General features: G+C 41.6%; 1 protein-coding gene across 11 annotated transcripts in view; it reads left to right on the forward strand.

The window, feature by feature from the left end:
- Window positions 1-19,643, forward strand: part of CHD7 (chromodomain helicase DNA binding protein 7) — a 270,130-nt gene that overhangs the window by 127,129 nt on the left and 123,358 nt on the right. For all 11 annotated transcript variants that reach the window (XM_061599721.1, XM_061599738.1, XM_061599686.1 and 8 more), the window contains one exon: window positions 13,587-14,011. In XM_061599721.1, the coding sequence (XP_061455705.1) occupies window positions 13,587-14,011 (425 nt within the window). The remainder of the gene's footprint in view (window positions 1-13,586; window positions 14,012-19,643) is intronic.

The raw sequence follows: 19,643 nt of genomic DNA on the forward strand, positions 1-19,643 counted from the left end.
TTACTACATTTTTCTGAGGACTGTCACTGGTCCCTATTACAGCCGATCTCTCTGTTCCCGTTACTGTGCACAAACCTTCATCAGTCGTTACCACCAAGTTTACATCTCCCTCCCCCTTAGGATTTAGTTTAAAGCCCTCCTGACGAACTTCTCCATGTTATGGCCAAACACATTCTTCCCAGTCCTTGTGAGATGCAACCCATCACTTGCCAGCAATCCATCTTCCAGGAAACATAGCCCGTGGTCCCAGAATCCAAATCTCTCACATCGGCACCACCTTTGTAGCCATTCATTCACACTGAGTATTTTTCTTTCCCTTTCTACTCCTCTTCTAAGTACTGGAAGGATGGATGAAAAAACTATCTGGGCCCCAAAGTTCTTGAGTTTCCTTTCCAGAGCTTCAAAGTCTGATGTGATTTCTTCATAGCTCCGTTTGGCAGTATCATTTGTTCCCACATGGATGAGGAGAAAGGGATATCTGTCAGTGGGCTTGATGAGTGATGGCAATCCTTCTGTCACATCTCTAATCCGTCCTGGTAGACAGCATACCTGGCGAGTCCATGGATCTTCTCGGCATACTTGGGTTTCAATCCCACACAGTAGGGAGTCTCACACTATTAGTACTCTTCTTGTTGTGGGGCGTGGTTTCATTGCCCCTGCTTGACTGAGCTTCAGCCTCTTGCTCATTATCGCGCGGGGTCTCCTGTAATTCTTCCACCTCAGGCTGTCTTCCAGTCTCATTCTCGAGTGGTTGAAAGCAGTTCCATAGTTCCACTGGTGAAGGGTGTCTTCGAGGTTCTTCTGCTCCTGTCACCTTTTCCCATGGAGTTTCCTCCACATCGTTGTTCCTCTCCAAAGCAGTCTCCTCTTCTGCTACCACATGCTGTTGCTCTTCCACCTCCACTTCTCTTTGCTGCTGTTGTTCCAGCATTCTGTCTAAGAACTCTTCTCTTATAGTCCTCAGTGTGGCCACCTGCCGTTCTAGGCCTCTCACTTTTGCTTCCAGCAGTGCCACAAGCTTGCTTGCACTTGTTGCACGTGTACACCATGTTGTTCTCAGGCAAGAAAACAAACATGGCACACACCTTGCAGGTCACAACCACTGGAGTATCATTCCCGTTCATACTCTCTTCCACCTTTTGTTTCTGACTACTTGTTTTGCAGTGGCCTGTGCTTTGTCCTGTCCTGCTTCAGGGTAAACGCAAGAGTTCCACTGGTATGCAGTGCGTTGTACAAGGAGAATTAGTTGTTGTTTTTTAGGGACCTCCCCTGCCGAGCTCCTTTGTCAAACTCCTGTTTGCTCTCCCTATTCGCTCGCTCTCTGAAAGCTGGCTTGCTTATAGGTCCTCACCTGTGGACCAACTGAGACAGCTCCCTCTGCTCTGCTCAGTTAGGAGTCAGGAAACAGAATGAAAGTCCCAGAACACACAGCTGCTGCAGTTTGGTTAACTATGTATTTGCCACACTTAACTAATATCCTATACATGAACTTGCTTGCTCTAGATTTCAGGTGTGCCAAGGAAGGTGGTTATGGATATATTTCTGCCATTGTAGGCGAGACCTTGTATACATCTCATGTATTTTGGGACTTTATGAATAAATTGAAGATGAGAGTAAGAATTAAAGCTATATCCATGAGAAAATTATAAGCATGTTTGTGATAAGAATATTGTGGATGATTCTGCATATGATAACCTAATGCTCATAAAGTGAGAATTAAGAGCAGCAAAAGAGAGGAAGCAATGTTCTGCCTACGAATTACAACTTGATGGCAAAGAAATGTTAAATACATTTTTATTTGTTTTCAATCAATTTTGCAAGTCATACTGAAACATGATAATACTTCCTAACCATAGTATTCTTCTGAGTCATCTTGCTAGGATGGGACTTGGGGAACAGTATTACAGTGGTTCCTATCCTTTCTGGAAGGTGATGCTGTGGGATTTCTGAAGATGCCAAGCTCATAGCTGTTTGCTTTGAAGGTGCCGCAGGGTTCCATTCTGTTCCTTATCTTTGACAACATCTACATGAAACAGCTTTGAGAAGTCATCCAAAGGTTTGGACTAAGAATTTTCAGTATGTGGATGATAGAATCATAGAATAGTATAGTTGGAAGGGGCCCACAAGGCCATCGGGTTCAACTGGCAGGTAACTGTCCAGCTGCCTCTTGAATGCCTGGCTTCCTGTAACTTGAGCCCATTATTCCATGTCCTTCACTCTGACATGATCAAGAAAAGATCCTGGTTCTCCTCTGTGTGACAGCTTTTCAAGTACTTAAATAGTGCTATCATATCTCCCATCAGTCTTCTCTTCTCAAGGCTAAACATGCCCAGTTCTTTCAATCTATCCTCATAGGGCATTGTTTCCAGTCCCTGTGATCATCCTTGTTGCTCTTCTCTGAAACTATCCGAGTTTGTCAGCATCCTTCTTAAAGTGCGGTGTCCAGAACTGGATGTTATACTCAAGATGAGGCCGAACCAGTGCCGAATAGAGGGCAACTAGTACTTCACACAATTTGGAAACTATGATTTCTGTTAATGCAGCCTAATATAGCATTTGCCTTTTTTGTGGCCTCATCGCACTGTCGGCTCATATTCAGCTTGTGATCAATAGCAATTTCAAGATCTGTATTGCATGTAGTATTACTGAGCCATGTATCCCCCATCTTATAACTGTGCATTTGGTTTCTTTTCCTACATGTAGAGCTTTGCACTTATCACTGATAAATTTCATTTTGTTGTTTTCAACCCAATGTTCCTAGCCTAAAGATCACTTGGAATTTTGTTTCTGTCCTCCAGAGTAGTAGCTATCCCTCCCAATTTTGTATCATCTGCAAATTTGATAAGCATTCCTTGCACCACCTCATCCAAGTCATTAATAAAAATGTTGAAGAGCACTGGGCCCAGGACTGAGCCCTGCAATTCCCCACACATTACTTCCCCCATTTGAGAAGGAACCATTGATACATACTGTTTGTGTAGGATTTTGTGGTCGACTGTGGATCCACCTGATAGTTGTTCCACCCAGCCCACATTTAGCTAGCTTGCTAATCACTTTGTTAAAAGCTTTGCTGAAGTCAAGACATATTATGTCCACAGCATTTCCACAGTCTACCAGGGAAGGTTTCCCGATCAAAAAATGAGATAAGATTTGTCTGGCAAGATTTGTTCTTGACAAATCCATGTTGGCATCTAGTAATGACTGCATTATTTTCAAGGTCCTTACAGACTGACCACTTTATAATCTGCTCCAGAATTTTCCCAGGGATTGATTTCAGGCTGATTGGGCCAGGTTCTTCCTTTTTGCCCTTTTTGAATATGCACTACTCTACCTCGTGTTTGGCACCTACACATCCCAGGGAGGCTGTGGAAAGCCTGAACAGTTGCCTGGTGGTCTGATTAGATTGTTGTAATCCATGCAATATGGGACTGTCTTTAAAACTGGCTAGGAAAGTTCAATTAGTACAAAACATAGATTCTTGGATGCTTGTTTGGCCAGGTGTTTGGAACACACATCATCTAAATGCCAAACAGTTTGGGACCAGATTATTTAAAAGACTACCTGCAGCCATATGAACCTGCCAGGTCCAGGTTCAAGAGCCCTGTTTACAAGTCCACCATCAAGATTGATCAAATTATGGGCGTTAGACAAAATGCCATTTCCGTATTGGCCCCATATCTTTAGAACTCCTTCCCAAGGGATGTAGGTATAGCCTCATCCTTTTTTTTATATTTATAGATCTTGAAACCTTTCTGTTTCAAGCTGCTTTTAACTAAAGGTTGTGGGCTGAGGTTTATATTGTGTTAAACTGATGCTTTTTTTGTGAATGCATACATACACGTGCAATAGTTTACAATACAGAATTATGAAGTAGAAATACATACATTTAAGAATTACTTTAATGATTGGAGGGGGAACCTTTCTTTAGTGCAAGGGTGCATTACATTACCCCAGTTGAAATCTTTTAGGGACTTGTTCCAAAAGTGGGCAGGACTGGACACAATCACATACTCTTAGTACACACAGTCATGCATGCATGCACCATCCTTTATACAGGCAATGCAATCTCACATCTCCCCCCACACACACACGTCCACAATTAAGCTTTAAAATCAATAGCAGGGTGTTTTTAAATGCAGGGGGCTTAACACACACACCCTCTCCTGCTTCAGCCAATCGAAAATAATCTATTCCAAGAGACCTTTCTTGGAATAGGATCACCTGGCCAGATTTTGATTATTCTGGTTACTGCTGCTAGTGTTGTGGTTCCATCTATTGCTTTTAAATTTTTTGTTTATAGTTGTATTAAGTGATTTCTGATTTATACTACTGGACTGTGTCCTTGTATCACATTGTAGTGAAGAGTTGGTTAAAATGTTTTGTATAAACCATCCCTGTGTTGGAATCAAAGAGGTTTTCTCCAAAGCAGAATGCAGAGCAGTCACAGCTGGGCTGGCAAGGGCTAACCTCATAGCTACAAAGCTCCTCCCAACAGCTCTCCCCCCATCTTCAGGCTTGGAAAAAAGCTTCCTTTTGGCTTCAGTAGGAGGTTTTTAAAAGCCTAAATGTAGGTAAAGATTAACCCATTTGGAGGTATTTGCCGACTGGACAGAGTAACAAATACTTACAACACCATATCCATGATGGCCAATTATTAAAATAACTGACAACTCATCACAATACGCAAACCAAACAAATTCACTATAAATTTATATAGGAGAGCAGTTCCACTTTTCATTCAATCTACCTGGCATCAAGGTCTTTAGGGTGAAAATTCAAAACAGTTTCCTCCTCCTTAATTTGTTCTCCAGTTGTTTTCCTGGTCCTGTTATTCTTACTAAGGTCCAAAACTTATTAGTATGTCCATATCTCACAGGGTTGTTATGAGGATAAAGTGGGGAGGGGAGAACCTCCTTGAGCTCTTTGGAGGAAAGGTGGGACATAAATGTAAGAAGTAAAGTGCTTCACCATAGGGCGTACATTCTGTGATTCCTCATGCAGCTTTTTTTTACATATGCTTATTCTTAGTTTTCTGGTGGTCATACCCACATATACATGAGATTGCATGGACACTGAGCCACATATATGACTCCTTTGGTGTTAAAATGTTGCAGAACATACTGTCTTTTATCTGTCCAACTGACAAATTCCTTATATAATAAATCTTTCAGGTTTCTAGCTCATTTATATACAAATAGAGGTTTTGCTTTACATTTTTATTTATTTAGTTATTATTTTATTTATACCCCGCCCTTCCTTCCAGCATGAGCCCAGGACGGCAAACAGAAACACTAAAAACACCATAAAAAGACCTTAAAATGCATTAAAACAAAACAACGTTAAAAACATTAAAAAAAACTTTAAAAACATCTTTTAAAAAAGGGCTAAAGATATTAAAAGACATATTAAAAGCAATTCAGACACAGACTGGGATATTTATTTATTTATTAGACTTTTATACCGCCCGACTAGCAATAGCTCTCTGGGCGGTGAACACAAGAAATACAATAAAATCACACAATATAATACAACAGAACATATAAAAATAAAACAATCTAAAATCAGTTACAACACATTTAAAATTAAGTTAACTTAAATTAAAATGCCTCGGAAAAGAGGAAGGTTTTAACTTGGCGCCGAAAGAATAACAATGTCGGCGCCAAGCACACCTCCTCGGGGAGACTATTCCACAGTTCGGGGGCCACCACTGAGAAGGCCCTAGATCTTGTCACCACCCTCCGGGCCTCCCTATGAGTCGGAACCCGGAGGAGGGCCTTCGTAGTAGACCGTAGTGTACGGGCCGGTTCGTATCAGGAGAGGCGTTCCGACAGGTATCGTGGTCCTGCGCGCCGTATAAGGCTTTATAGGTTAATACCAACACTTTGAATCTGGCCCGGAAGCATATTGGTAGCCAGTGCAGGCGAGCCAGAACAGGTGTTATGTGCTCGGACCGCTTGGTCCTTGTTAACAATCTGGCCGCCGCATTTTGCACTAGCTGTAGCTTCCGAACTGTCTTCAAAGGTAGCCCTACGTAGAGCGCATTGCAGTAGTCCAAACGCGAGGTTACCAGAGCATGTACAACTGATGTGAGGTCCTCCTTACTCAAATAGGGACGTAGCTGGGCTACCAACCGAAGTTGGTAGAATGCATTCCGTGCCACCGAGGCTACTTGAGCCTCAAGTGAAAGGGAAGAGTCTAAGAAGACTCCCAGACTACGAACCTGCTCCTTTAGGGGGAGTGTAACCCCATCCAGGACAGGGTATATATCCACCATCCGACCAGAGAAACCATCCACCAACAGCAGGATTGTCAGGATTGAGCCTCAGTTTGTTAGCTCTCATCCAGTCCGTTGTCGCGGCCAGGCAACGGTTCAGCACATCAACAGCCTCACCTGAAGAGGATGAAAAGGAGAAGTAGAGCTGCATGTCATCAGCATACTGATGACAACGCACTCCAAAACTCCTGATGACCGCACCCAACGGCTTCATGTAGATGTTAAAAAGCATGGGAGACAAAACCGACCCCTGCAGGACCCCACATTGGAGAGCCCACAGTGTCGAGCAATGTTCCCCAAGCACTACCTTCTGGAGACGGCCCGCCAAGTAGGAGCGGAACCACTGCCAAGCAGTACCTCCAACTCCCAACTCCGCGAGCCTCTCCAGAAGTATACCATGGTCGATGGTATCAAAAGCCGCTGAGAGATCAAGGAGAATCAACAGAGTTACACTCCCTCTGTCTCTCTCCCGACATAGGTCATCACACAGGGCGACCAAGGCCGTTTCAGTGCCAAAACCAGGCCTAAAACCCGATTGAAATGGATCTAGATAATCGGTTTCATCCAATAGTGCCTGGAGCTGGCCAGCAACCACTCGTTCCAAGATCTTGCCCAGGAATGGAACATTCGCTACTGGTCTGTAGCTGCTGACATTTTCTGGGTCCAAGGAAGGTTTTTTCAGAAGTGGTCTCACCACCGCCTCTTTCAGACAGCCAGGGACCACTCCCTCTCGTAAAGAGGCATTTATCACTTCCTTGGCCCAGCCAACTGTTCCATCCCTGCTAGTTTTTATTAACCAGGAGGGGCAAGGATCCAGTACCGAAGTGGTTGCACGTACCTGTCCAAGCACCTTGTCCACGTTCTCGAGCTGAACCAACTGAAACTCATCCAATAAAACATGACAAGACTGTGCTCCGGACACCTCATTAGGATCAACTGCTATAAAGTGGGAGTCTAAGTCCCGGTGGATGCATGAGATCTTATGCTGGAAGTGCTCAGCAAACTCATTACAGCGGGCCACCGATGATTCTACCGTGTCCTGTAGGCCTGGATGGAGTAGTCCTCGGACAACTCTAAAAAGCTCCGCTGGGCGGCAAAGAGATGACTTAATAGTGGCAGCAAAATGTTGTTTTTTCGCCGCCCTCACCGCTCCTACATACAGCTTGGTAGAAGCACAAACCAGCGCATAATTGCATCCATCGGGAGTTCGTCTCCATCTCCGCTCAAGCCGCCTCCTATCTTGTTTCATCGCTCTCAGCTCTGGAGTATACCAAGGAGCTGTATGAGCTCTGAGAGGGCGCGCAGGAGCGATCGTGTCAACAGCCCGGGTCATCTCCGCATTCCACAGATCAGCCAGGGCTTCAACAGGAGCACCAGTCCTATCAGCCGGAAAATCCCCCAGAGCCCTTTGAAAACCTTCAGGATTCATTAGTCTCCAGGGGCGGACCAATTTAATAGGTCCCCCACCCTTGCAGAGGGGAAAGGCTACTGAAAGTCTAAACTTCAACAAGCAGTGATCTGTCCATGACAAAGGGAGAGATGTAAGACTCCCCACATCCAGATCACTATCCCCATGTCCAGTAGCAAAGATAAGGTCTAGAGTATGCCCCGACATATGTGTTGGACCACTAACATATTGAGACAGCCCCATGGTTGTCATGGCGTCCATGAAGTCCTGAGCTGCCCTGGACAAAGTAGCCTCGACATGGATGTTGACATCCCCCAGTACTAATAGTCTGGGGGATCTCAGCAATACCTCCGAGACCACTTCCGTCAGCTCAGTTAGGGAAGCCATTGGGCAGCAAGGTGGGCGGTACACCAAAAGGATTCCCAGCCTGTCCCTCTGGCCCAGCACAAGGTGCAAACACTCCAGGCCGGTAACTGCATGGACATGGTGCTTGGTGAGTGAGATGGAACTCTTATAGACCACAGCAACCCCACCTCCCTGACCCTCAGATCTACCATGATGCTGGACCAGGTACCCCGGTGGGCAGAGCTGGGAGAGACTAACTCCTCCCTGCTCACCCACCCAGGTCTTGGTCAGATCGGCTGCCTCGTCCACAATCAAATCGTGGACGAGGGAGGCTTTATTATGTACCGATCTGGCATTTAAGAGCAGCAACTGGAGATCTGAGAGTTGGCTGAGAGGACAACCAACAACCCTGCGGGTGTGAGAAGGACCGGAACAAGGCACAGCCACTACATGTCTGGGCCGCGTTCCCCTTACCTGGTGCGTCCTTCTCACAATGCCATACCTCCCTCTGCCCGTCACTACGGCAATTGGGGCCCCCTCAAGTCCCCCCGCTTGATGGAAAAACCTCTTTCCCAGGCACATAATAAAACTTATATATACAGGTACTTATATGTGCAAACAACTTATATACACAAACATATATACTCACTCACAACACACACTCATATACACACCCACTCATCCAATTCAGACCAACACGCCAAACATAGTCCCGCACTCTGTGCACGTAGACGCCGGCTCTAAAATCTCTCTTCTTCCCACGAAAAACGCCACCCTCGAGAAGTCCAGATGATATCCAGGTATATCTTGCCAATAGATCCCAAGTTTGGCCTTTTGTATTGGATCATTATACCCTTCAGAATTCAGTGGAACCAACATCCTGAATTCCCGCTGTTTTTGCTCTTTATCTTTGAACATTTTTTCGTGGTTGATTCTTCTTTGTACATGTCTTGTTTCAAAATCCTTTTAAGATACCAACAAGTCTGAAGTTGTTCAGTTAATATTTTTCTTGTTTATCAAAATCAAATGAAGTACTGCACTTCCTTCTAAGTCTGATAATTTGGAAATAAGGTAATTTTTTTCTTGATTTTTTGTAAAGAATTGGCATCTGTGGGTTTCCTAAAGGTATTTGCATAGACTGATGTTCCAACTGAAGAAAAGTGTGATGGTATTGTGCTGCCCATTGATGTAGGCTTTGAATTCCAAGAGTTTCAAGTCACTTCCCAAATCATAAAAATGTCATCCAGATACCTTTTCTAAGATCTCCCCCACTTCCCAAATCTGGGGTAGTAACCATTTTTATTTGTGTATGTTTTGTGTTAGATTACAGATTACTGACAAGGACTTTATGTTGAAATGCAACTGGTTGATTCATCTAAGGGAGACACTCACTTTTAATTGGCATTAGGCCTGTGAAGAGAGTGCATTCTGTAAAGATTAGGCCTGTAAAGGAGTGCATTCTTAATATTTGTCTGTGGTATATATTTTATCTTGTGGAATATTTTAAAATTAATATATAATGTATTTTCATGTTTGTAAACTCAAAATTGATTATTTTACCTTAACTCTGTCTTTTGGAACCTAATTTGTGAAAACAAAAGTTTTTCATTTTAACTTCTGTCCAGTAGAGACTTGCATTGTAACCCAGAAATAAACTTAATTCCATTTTTATTTTCCATTTTAGAGGCTCAGCTTTCATCAAGGAATTATGATAAGTTGGGCAATTCGTTGCTTTAACTAAATATACACAATCCACAGCCCAGCTTTCCTTTGTAACCTTACTGAAGTATATCTGAAAATTGTCATACAAGCCTTGAAAACCATTTTGTGATTTAGTTATTTGACAGAATAAAAACTATTAAAGAGTTGCAAGTTAATACTATAAGTAGATGTGCTAAAATAAGTCCTTCATGGTATAGGAATTTCCACACATTTTCTTTTAAATGAGATTTTTGGAGAGTTCTGCACATTGATGACACATGTTAATGGTACTGATTAAGTGTCAGACTCGAAATTGATGACAAAATGGTCACTGTAAAATTAAACAGCATTGCTGAAGAATGTACGGTTAGAGAGGTAATGCAGTCCAGTAGTCTGCTATATGGGTATTAATGTGAGCCCCAGGTTTTTTCACATGATTAAAAGAGGCCATCTGTTCTTTGTTACATGTTTACAAAAACAGCTTTTCTCTAAATGACTTTGGGTTATACAAGTCTAATAAATACTAAAATATTTCAGAACACCTTTCACATATCAAATAATACCAAAAATAATTTTACTGCTTATCAAATAGGATTATTGACTACTTGTGCTTAATTTTTACTGATTTCTTTCCTGTCTTAAGATTAAATTTTGCACCAATATGCTGAATTGATTGCTTAAAGCACCAATAGCAAATTAAGTTGAAATAAGATTTTTTAATACCTGGAATATCATTACAGTAAAGTGGCTTTGAGAGTCTAAATTTTCTGGGTGGGAAAAGAGATACACTGATGGGCACTCACAAGTTTTGTATATGTAGAAAAAGCTGTGCTCCTCTCCTTTAAATAAAATACCCCCATCCACAGAAAAATTGAGGGCTGCACATACTTAAGTGTTAGCAGCAGAGATCAGTGTATTGACATGAAACCTCAGTCAACTGGTAAAGGACCATATAGGGACAGGATTGGCCTTGGAATTAGCCTTGATGATGTGAACTACAAAGGTACATCCCACACAGGAAGAGAGTTTGTATAGCAGGAATTATGCCCCAGCTTGGAAGGCAGGGTTCTGCCATATCCTTTCACCTGCCAGTCTTTTTGGAAACTGTAACTTTGAAATTAGCAATAACCAAACACATTGAGAGAGAACTACCTGGGGAGGAGAACAATAAAAACCCTTAAGGGGTCTGTCTGTCCTACTCAGAGTATCCCCATTGAAAATAATGGCTGTGACTAACTCATTAATATCAATAGGTATACTTTGAGTAAAGCTTAGTTGGATACAACCCTTAATTTTTGGTTGGAAATGCTGTTGCTTGGGATGATAGGCTGCATTTCTGCATGCAGCTATGGACATTGCACGTTTCTATTAATTGGTGGAACAAAGCAAATGATGTTCATACACAAAAGCAGACAAGTGATTCCTCTTCCACTCTGTGTGTAGGCCTGCCAGGCCAGGGATCTCATGCCATCAACTCCTAAAGATGCCCCAGTCTAAGAAAACTCAGCAAAGATTGCCCCTTTTCCATCTTGGAAGACCATGACCTTTTGAACAGACTTCCAGCAGCCAGAGATAATGTTGCTGTTTTGCCTTTTGTAAAACATTTTGGTATTAGTATTTTCAATTATAATCTGTCTTTATGCTTTGGCAAGTGCAATAAATTAATAAAAAATCTGAATATTTGTCCAAACTGGACTGGAGTTAACCAAGTTTTTTTGAGAACATAAAATGAAAACGTTTCTAAAAGACCTCATAAATAATTCCAGATTTATTAGCCACGGTATAAATCTTAATAAAAACCCTAGGTATGAGAATCAGTCAAGAAAAAGCAGCAAGGCATTGAAATGAAAATTAAAAGCTAGACCACATTGTCTAGGAATAAGAGGAATGTCATCTGACAAGAGTAGAAATGTGAAGGCCCGGGAAAAAACTGGAAAAATTCAGGAAAAAAACCCGTTTTTTTCCAAAGCCGTTTTGGATTATTTCCAAAAAAATGAAGAAAAAATGGATTATGGAATGTTTTATTTTAGCATGATGAATAAAGTGTTTCATTTAATGATGCTTTATGTCTGCTTGACATTGTGGAGGACGAACTGAGACATAAATAATTTTATTTGTTATTAATGTTGATGGTTTCTTCTGTGTGTTTTTTTTAATTGTTTTTTGCCTGCTTCTCATAAACTGACAAAACAAAAGAGGTTCCTTACAGTTCAGGTGTTCCTTACAGTTCAGGATCTTGTAGATCCATTTGTTACCAAAAAAAAGTAAAAACTTTAAAAAGTAAATTCAATTTGTAATAATTGTTTAAATAAAATGTACTTTTAATATACCGAATGTTATAATTTTATGCCAAACCAACTTGTACATAATTACATTTTACGTTCCTGAAGTAACAAAGTGATTTTCAATCTGTAAAAAGTGCTAATATTGATTTTTTTCTGGGGAAAAAATGGGGAAATTGTTTTTTCTATGGCTTCAAAATTTCTGGTAATTTTACATCTCTAGACAAGAGCAACATGTCAACAAATGAGGGCTGTGTAATTTCATGGAATCATAGAATTGGAAGGGGCTTATAAAGCCATCGAGTCCAACCCCTGCTTAATGCAGGAATCCAAATTAAAGCATACTGAACAGGTGCCTGGCCAGCTACCTCTTGAGTGCCTCCAGTGTTGGAGCGCCCACCACCTGCCTAGGTAATTTGTTCCATTGTTGTACCACTCTAACAGTTAGGAAGTTTTTCCTTATGTTCAGTTGATACCTGGCGTCCTGCAACTTGAGCCCATTATTCCATGTCCTGCACTCTGGGACAATCAAGAAGAGATCCTGGTCCTCCTCTATATGGCAACTTTTCAAGTACTTGAAGAGTGCTACCGTATCTCCTTTCAGTCTTCTCCAGGCTAAACATGCCCAGTTCTTTCAGTCTTTCCTCATTGTTTTGTTTCTAGTCCCCTGATCATCCTTGTTGCCCTTCTCTGAACCTGTATCAGTTTGTTTGCATCCTTCTGAAGTGTGGTGACCACAACTGGGTGCAGTACTCAAGATGAGGCCTAACCAGTGCTGAATAGAGGGGAACCAATACTTCATGCGATTTGGAAACTGTACTTCTGTTAATGCAGCCTAAAATAGCAGAGCAAATTGGTAGACCAAGTAGAGCAAACCTACAATTATAGCAGTTGCATTTTGAGAGATGGTATCCAGAAAGCTGTTGAATGCCCTGTGATTTTTGGTACTGCTTTGGGCAGCCATTTTGAGAAGTAGCTTATGTGGAGATCTTTAGTGAGTTTGTTTTTATTCAGAAGCACATATTTTAAAATTATATAATGTTTTACTGTCCCCCCCCCCGGTCTTGGTTCAGAAAATCTTGTCTGTCTCTTTCAGTCACTAATATGCAGGTAACGAATGGGTTCACAAAGTTCTTACCAGCTATTCATTTAATTTGAATAAAGCAGTAAATAGGTCATTCTGCACTAATGTTGGTAAAAAAGTTCATGTGTTCTCTTGCTATATTATAGATCACCTGTCATCTCTTATCTCCCTTTATTTAGTTCTGATCATACCAGGTTATTTAGTAGCCCCATCTGCCCTATTTGTACTGTCATGTTGTAATAGCTTTGTTAGCAGTTTCTAGTGTGACTTTTCTCATTAAATAATTAGAATATAATAATTCCCTTTATAGGTGTATACCCTGCATAGTCATCATTTAACACAAATATTCTAAATATTGGGTTAATTTTGTTTTCCGAATAACTCTGCCTAGTCTCCTGGGGGGAAAAAAGCCGTATTTTCTTCAGTCAATAAGATTTCCAAAGGCTGAATTTTAAAAATGTATTAATTTAATGCCTCATTTGTTTTTCCCAGCATTCTCCATCAGAACCCTTCCTTGAGAAACCAGTGCCAGACGTGACTCAGGTTAGTGGACCGAATGCCCAGCTACTGAAAAGTGATGATTACCTTCCATCAATTGAGCAGCAGCCACAGCAGAAGAAAAAGAAAAAGAAAAACAATCACATTGTTACAGAAGGTCCCAGCAAAGGGTTTGGTAAGGAAGGCTTTCCTAGTGGGCTTGATCACCAGGATCCTACCAGGAAATCTGTAGACTGTTCCCAAGAAAAGAAAAAGAAAAAACCCAAGGTGAAAAAAGAGCCGAAGGATCCGAAAGAACCCAAGGAGAAGAAGGAGCCTAAGGAACCCAAGACTCCCCAAACCCCTAAGATCCCTAAAGAGCCAAAGGAGAAAAAAGCAAAAAATACCACACCAAAACCCAAGGCCAACAAAAAGGCGAGGTATGTAAGGTATTTAATATACTAATATTCCAAATAAAATACTCTTTTAGGGACATAGCTATAGGCAGAGAAACATAGGTCTTGATTTTCATCAATAATGCAAATCTCTGATGAATTAAAGTGAAGAGACACAATGTTCAGCAAGCCCCACCCCATCTTGTTTTCTCAGCCTAGTTAGAACATAAGAATTGCTTATCCCAGCTGGTACTATGATTCGTTTAGGGACAGGATTTAGATTCTAATTGATTTTATGAATAGAGGCATACTTGATCTTACCTGTGGTGTGCATTGTTTATACATAAGAAAATTGAGGAGTCTTAACATAATCTGCCCCACTCCTTGTCCTCAGAAACACATTAGGAGTATAACTATTAAGTTAAGTAAACTCTTGGAGAATTGGAATGGAGTTGATGAAATAGTGTCTTCCACATTTGTCTTGGAAAATAAACCATTTTAATTTAATTTGGCAACGAACAGTGTGTGCCGCGTGAATACATTGATACTAAAATTGAAGGATTACAGTTTTCTCAATCGCTTAATACATGTGGAGGAAGAAATCTGAGCCTTGAAAACTTGACTTGATTTGCTTGAAGAGAAAATAAAATTAGCCTATATTATTGGGCGAGGGGCAGGGACAGTTACAGATTTTGATCTGCAGAAATATTTGATCTTGTGTACCTGCACTGACGCTCTGAGGAAAACTTTTTTTGTGTGCAAAACTTTGTATTGCAAAAAAACTGATTACCCATTTCACTGAATAATACTCTGTAATACAGTGCCTTGCAAAAGTAATCAGACCCCTGACCAATGCTGTCATATTACTGAATTACAAAAGGTACATTGTAATTTGTTCTGAATGATATTTTATTTTGAAACATGAAACTCAAAATCCATTATTGTAAGGTGACATTGGTTTTATGTTGGGAAATGTTTGTAAGAAACATAAAAATCTGAAACATGTTGCTTGCATATTCAATCCTGGTGCTGTGGAAGTTCCCAGTTTACACAGATGAAAGAAATTGCCCTATCGAGAACACAATTACCTTGCCATTGGCCTCTACCTGTGAACCATTAAAGTTGCTGTCACATTGTCAGGATAAAATTCCCACTATTGAAGGATCACTGGTCAGGCTGTAGATCTGAAGAAAAATGAAGACCAAAGAGCATTCTACAGAAGTGAGCGATAATGTAATACAAATGCATAGATTAGAAAAAAGATACAAAATAATATCCAAGTGTTTGGATATCCCAGTGAGCACAGTTGGAACAATAATCAGGAAGTGGAAGCTGCATCACACCACATAAGCACTGCCACAAAAGGCTGTCCCTCAAAATTCAGCACTCGAACAAGAAGGAGACTTGTGAGAGAAGCCACAGAGAGGCCAACAATCACTTGGAAGGAGCTACAGCGTTCAGTGGCTGGGAGTGGAGTAATGGTGCACCCGTCAACCATATCAAGAGCTCTGCATAACACTGGCCTGTATGGGAGGGTGGCAAGAAAGAAGCCGTTACTCAAAAAAGTCACTGTGCATAACACAGTGTCGGAGGGATTTTGGCCCATTCTTCTTGGCAGATTCGCTCCAGGTCAGTCAGGTTGGTTGGACGTTGCTTGTGGACTGCAATTTTAAAAGAGCACCACAGATTCTCCATGACATTGAGATCAGGACTTTGACTGGGCCACTGTAGGACATTCATCTTTTTGTTCTTGAGCCACTGTGTGCAAAGCTGGTACATACTTACCCCAAAAGCTGTTATTGCAGTGAAAGGTGGCTCTACCAAATATTAATGTGTGGGGGTTGAATACTTATGCAAGCAAAATATTTCAGTTTTTTATGTTTCTTACAAACATTTCCCAACTTAATACCAATGTCACCTTACAGTAATTGATTTTGACTTCAAGTGTTTCAAAATAAAACATCATACAGAAAGAAACTACAATGTACCATTTGTAAATCAGTAATATGAGAGCATTTGTCAGGGGTGATTACTTTTGCAAGGCACTGTATTCATTCATTTATTTAAAACATTTACATACCACTTTATATTTTAAAAATTCAAAGTGTTGTACAGAAATAATAAAATCATATAACAATCAAATGACTTTTTATAGGATTGTCTATTTAAATACAAGAGATATCCTAAATGAGGTTAGTTTGTAATCCTGAGGTTGCTTGTGTGGCATTTGTAAGGATGTGTTCTAGAAGATAGTTGACTTAAATGAGCTTCCTAGGACACATCCTGTTGAATTATTCTTCCACCTGAGTAGACGTTGCATTTCATGGACTAAAGAACTTCCTCTTGGATGCATCTGTAGAAAAAACTATATATCTGTTTCTTCTCTTCCAGCACCTACCTCTTGACTGCATGATTGTAATGCTGTACTTGTTCTGTAATTAAGTGCTCTGTTGTTAACTCTGTGTTGTCTGATAGCTTAGACTGTTGAAGCTTACCCTCAACCATTGTACAGGTTGTAGTATTAAAAGTGTATTATTAATCATGACTTTTCTCCATATTTATCAGTGCATGTTTTAAGTGTGAACTTATGCTATCTTACTGAATTGATGGAGACAGTGTTTAAAGCAATGTAACATCTGTGAGAAAAACTTTTTTCATATGCCAGGTAGTGGCAAAGGCTAAGAAGTCTGTCCAGTAACACTCATATACAAACAAAAATTTTAAGTGAATCAATAGGTTAAACCATTAATCTGTCAAGAAACAGTTCTTGAACTGGTCAGAGATATCATTCATTTTCTTGATGTGTTGCAATGCTGCAGATGAGAGAAAAATAAAAAGAATACTGAAATGTATTCAACTTAAGGTAAATTCTGAGCACCATCGCATAATTATATCCAATTCTTTGCATGGTTTATGAAGTGCAAGTGTGAAGCAGCGTCCTGTGCTTGTCTGTAAGGATGCATCGTGGAAGGTGGCTGTTGACTTCATTCAGCTTCCTCTTGGCTCCTAGGACACATCCTGTTGAATTACTGATCCTCCCAACCTAAGTAAGGGTTGCATCATATATCTTGATAGAGGCTGCCCTGAATTCAGAACGGCCCCCCTCCCCCAACAGGAGCAACCTGTATGTAAGGTCTTGTCAGGGTTTTTGGATGCACTGCTGGCGTTTTCCTAGCATGGCTATGGAAGTGGGGGTAGGAAGGGGTTTAGCGTTTATGCTGCCTGTAGAAGCTTGATGTGCATGCCAGCAGTAATATGCGGACAGTTCTGAAGGCCCCTTTGTGCATATGAAGCTGCCTCATTGTGTCCCGCATGGTGGAAGGGAAACCTGTATAATATGTCAGTTTTTGAATGAGGAACCCTTTATTATGATTATTGTTTGTATGGAAAAAAAATACAATCTCTGCTTTATGCTTATGATCTTTTTCTAATACTATATGGAAGAGTTAACTGAACATAAATGTTTTTAAGTCCACTCCCAACACATTACACCATTTGCCAACCTAAAGAGATCTTAGACAGAAGAGCCACAGCTAAGTAGTAGAGCACATGCCTTGCATGCAATGGACCCGGATTCAGGCTCTGGCATCTCCATGTAGGACTGGAAAAGACTACTGTCTCTAATCCTGGGGGAGCATGCACTGCCAGTCCATGTAGACTAGGGGTGGGGAACATGATGTTCCTGGACATCCCCACCCAAGCCATTTTGACTGGTGGGCAAGGTCTCCTGACTATCAGTCACCTGGCATTACCATGACATCTGGTGACCCAAAACAAAAACAATTCCTTTGTGGCTGCAGCTTGAACTACTCCTACAGAGAAAGAGCCTTTGAATCACTGTATTCACTTCAAGCCAGCAGTGCAAAGGGATACTTGCGCTTACAGCAAGTCCCACTTTAGGGAGACATACACACACACACTTTGGGGATTGCTGTGAGTGCAGATCCCAGCTGTCTTGCTGTAAGCACCAATCAGCTGTTCAGCATTCACAGGAAGCTCACTGGGATCAGCTGTGTTACAGAGCTTCCAATGGGGAATGTAGCAGTTGATCGCTGCAGGTTTGCTGTCATGCCGATCAGCACTTAAGGCTTCCGATTGTTCTTTGGTAGCCATATTTTACATATGACAGCAGGTGGGCATGGCTGAGGAAAATGGCCATGTGGGCCAAATTGGGACCCGTGCTGGATCTAATTAGGCCTGTGAGTTGGAGATTCCCCATAGCTGATGTAAACAACTAGATGACCCATTGGTTTGACTCGGTATAAAGCAGTTTCCTATTTTCTTTGCATGCCATAAACATTGTGCCCTTTGCATGTTTTTGTCTGTCTAAACATTACACAATCTTCATAATGCTCAAACTCAATCCGTATATATGAAAACAGCCATATAAATTAAAATTCATCAGATTCACCATCCTGCAGTCTGCTTCCTCTTCTATTCTTGCCGTCCCACAGGTTCCTCCAGCTACGCTTGTGGGTCTAATTTTGCTGCAAGAGCAACTGCGTTAATTGTAACTGTCTACACAAAATGCTCTCCTGTTTTCCAAGATGGAGAGCGAAGACAGGTCACTGCCATTAGTGCTGTGTCATTGAAACATGACACATTGTAAGGTGATGCTCCAGTGGCTTCCTTTCTGCCTTATGTTAAGATATCTGATTGGTAGCTGTCAGTAGTGCTATACTACACAGCACACCAAGGTGGATTTGCTAAGAGATGCTCATCTCTATTTTCTGGCTCTAAACCCAGACTTCTGAGGGAGGTGGAGCTAGCACAGGCCAGATTAACCCAAGGATAGGTACTGTGGGTTTTTGTAGCAGCCATTGTGCAGTGCCATGTTTCTCTGCTGTGTGTGATGTGACTGGCCAAAGTGTTTCTGCTCTGCCTTAGTAAAAGGACAATTCAGCAGCCCTATGTTTTCTTGGCTGGTGGAATACAATCATGTGCTATGGCTTCTGTTTCTGTGCTCTGAGTCTGAATGTTGAGGCTGCATCTGGCCATCTAGAGGGCAGTTCTGCTAGAGAGGAACCAGGTGAGTTCTAAATCAAGTTGCTCATTGTGGTGATAATGGAACATGGATTGCAGGAATATTGATGGAGCAACAATACAAGAAGTCCCAGTTTTGAATCTTAGGTTTATCGTGAGCTCACTAGGTGCACCTTAGGCAAGCCACTTTCTCACTGCCTCAATCTCCCATCTGCAGTATGGAAAGAATAATGCTAACCTACCTAGCAAGGTTGCTTATATTACATCAAAATAATGTATGTGAAGCACTATGAACACTCAGATGTGCTATGTAAATTAATAGGGGATTATTAGTAGTATTACTATTATGACCCGGGCAGTTGACACGATCGCCCCGGTGCGCCCTCTCCTCTGCAGAGCTCAAGTGGCTCCGTGGTTCACCCCGGAGCTAAGAGTGATGAAGCAAGAAAGGAGAAGGCTTGAGTGCAAATGGAGACGAACTCCCGACGGCTGTGGTCTTGCACTTGTGAAGGTCTCTACCAAGCTCTATGTGAAGGCGGTGAGGGCAGCGAAGAAGCAGTACTTTGCTGCCTCCATTCAGTCATCTTCTAACCGCCCAGCGGAACTTTATAAAGTTGTTCGGGGACTTTTACACTCTGGGCCTCAGAACGCAATAATACCATCAATAGCCCGCTGTAATGAGTTTGCGAGACAC

Source organism: Rhineura floridana, chromosome 1 (genome assembly GCF_030035675.1).
Source record: "Rhineura floridana isolate rRhiFlo1 chromosome 1, rRhiFlo1.hap2, whole genome shotgun sequence".
NCBI lineage: Eukaryota > Metazoa > Chordata > Lepidosauria > Squamata > Rhineuridae > Rhineura > Rhineura floridana.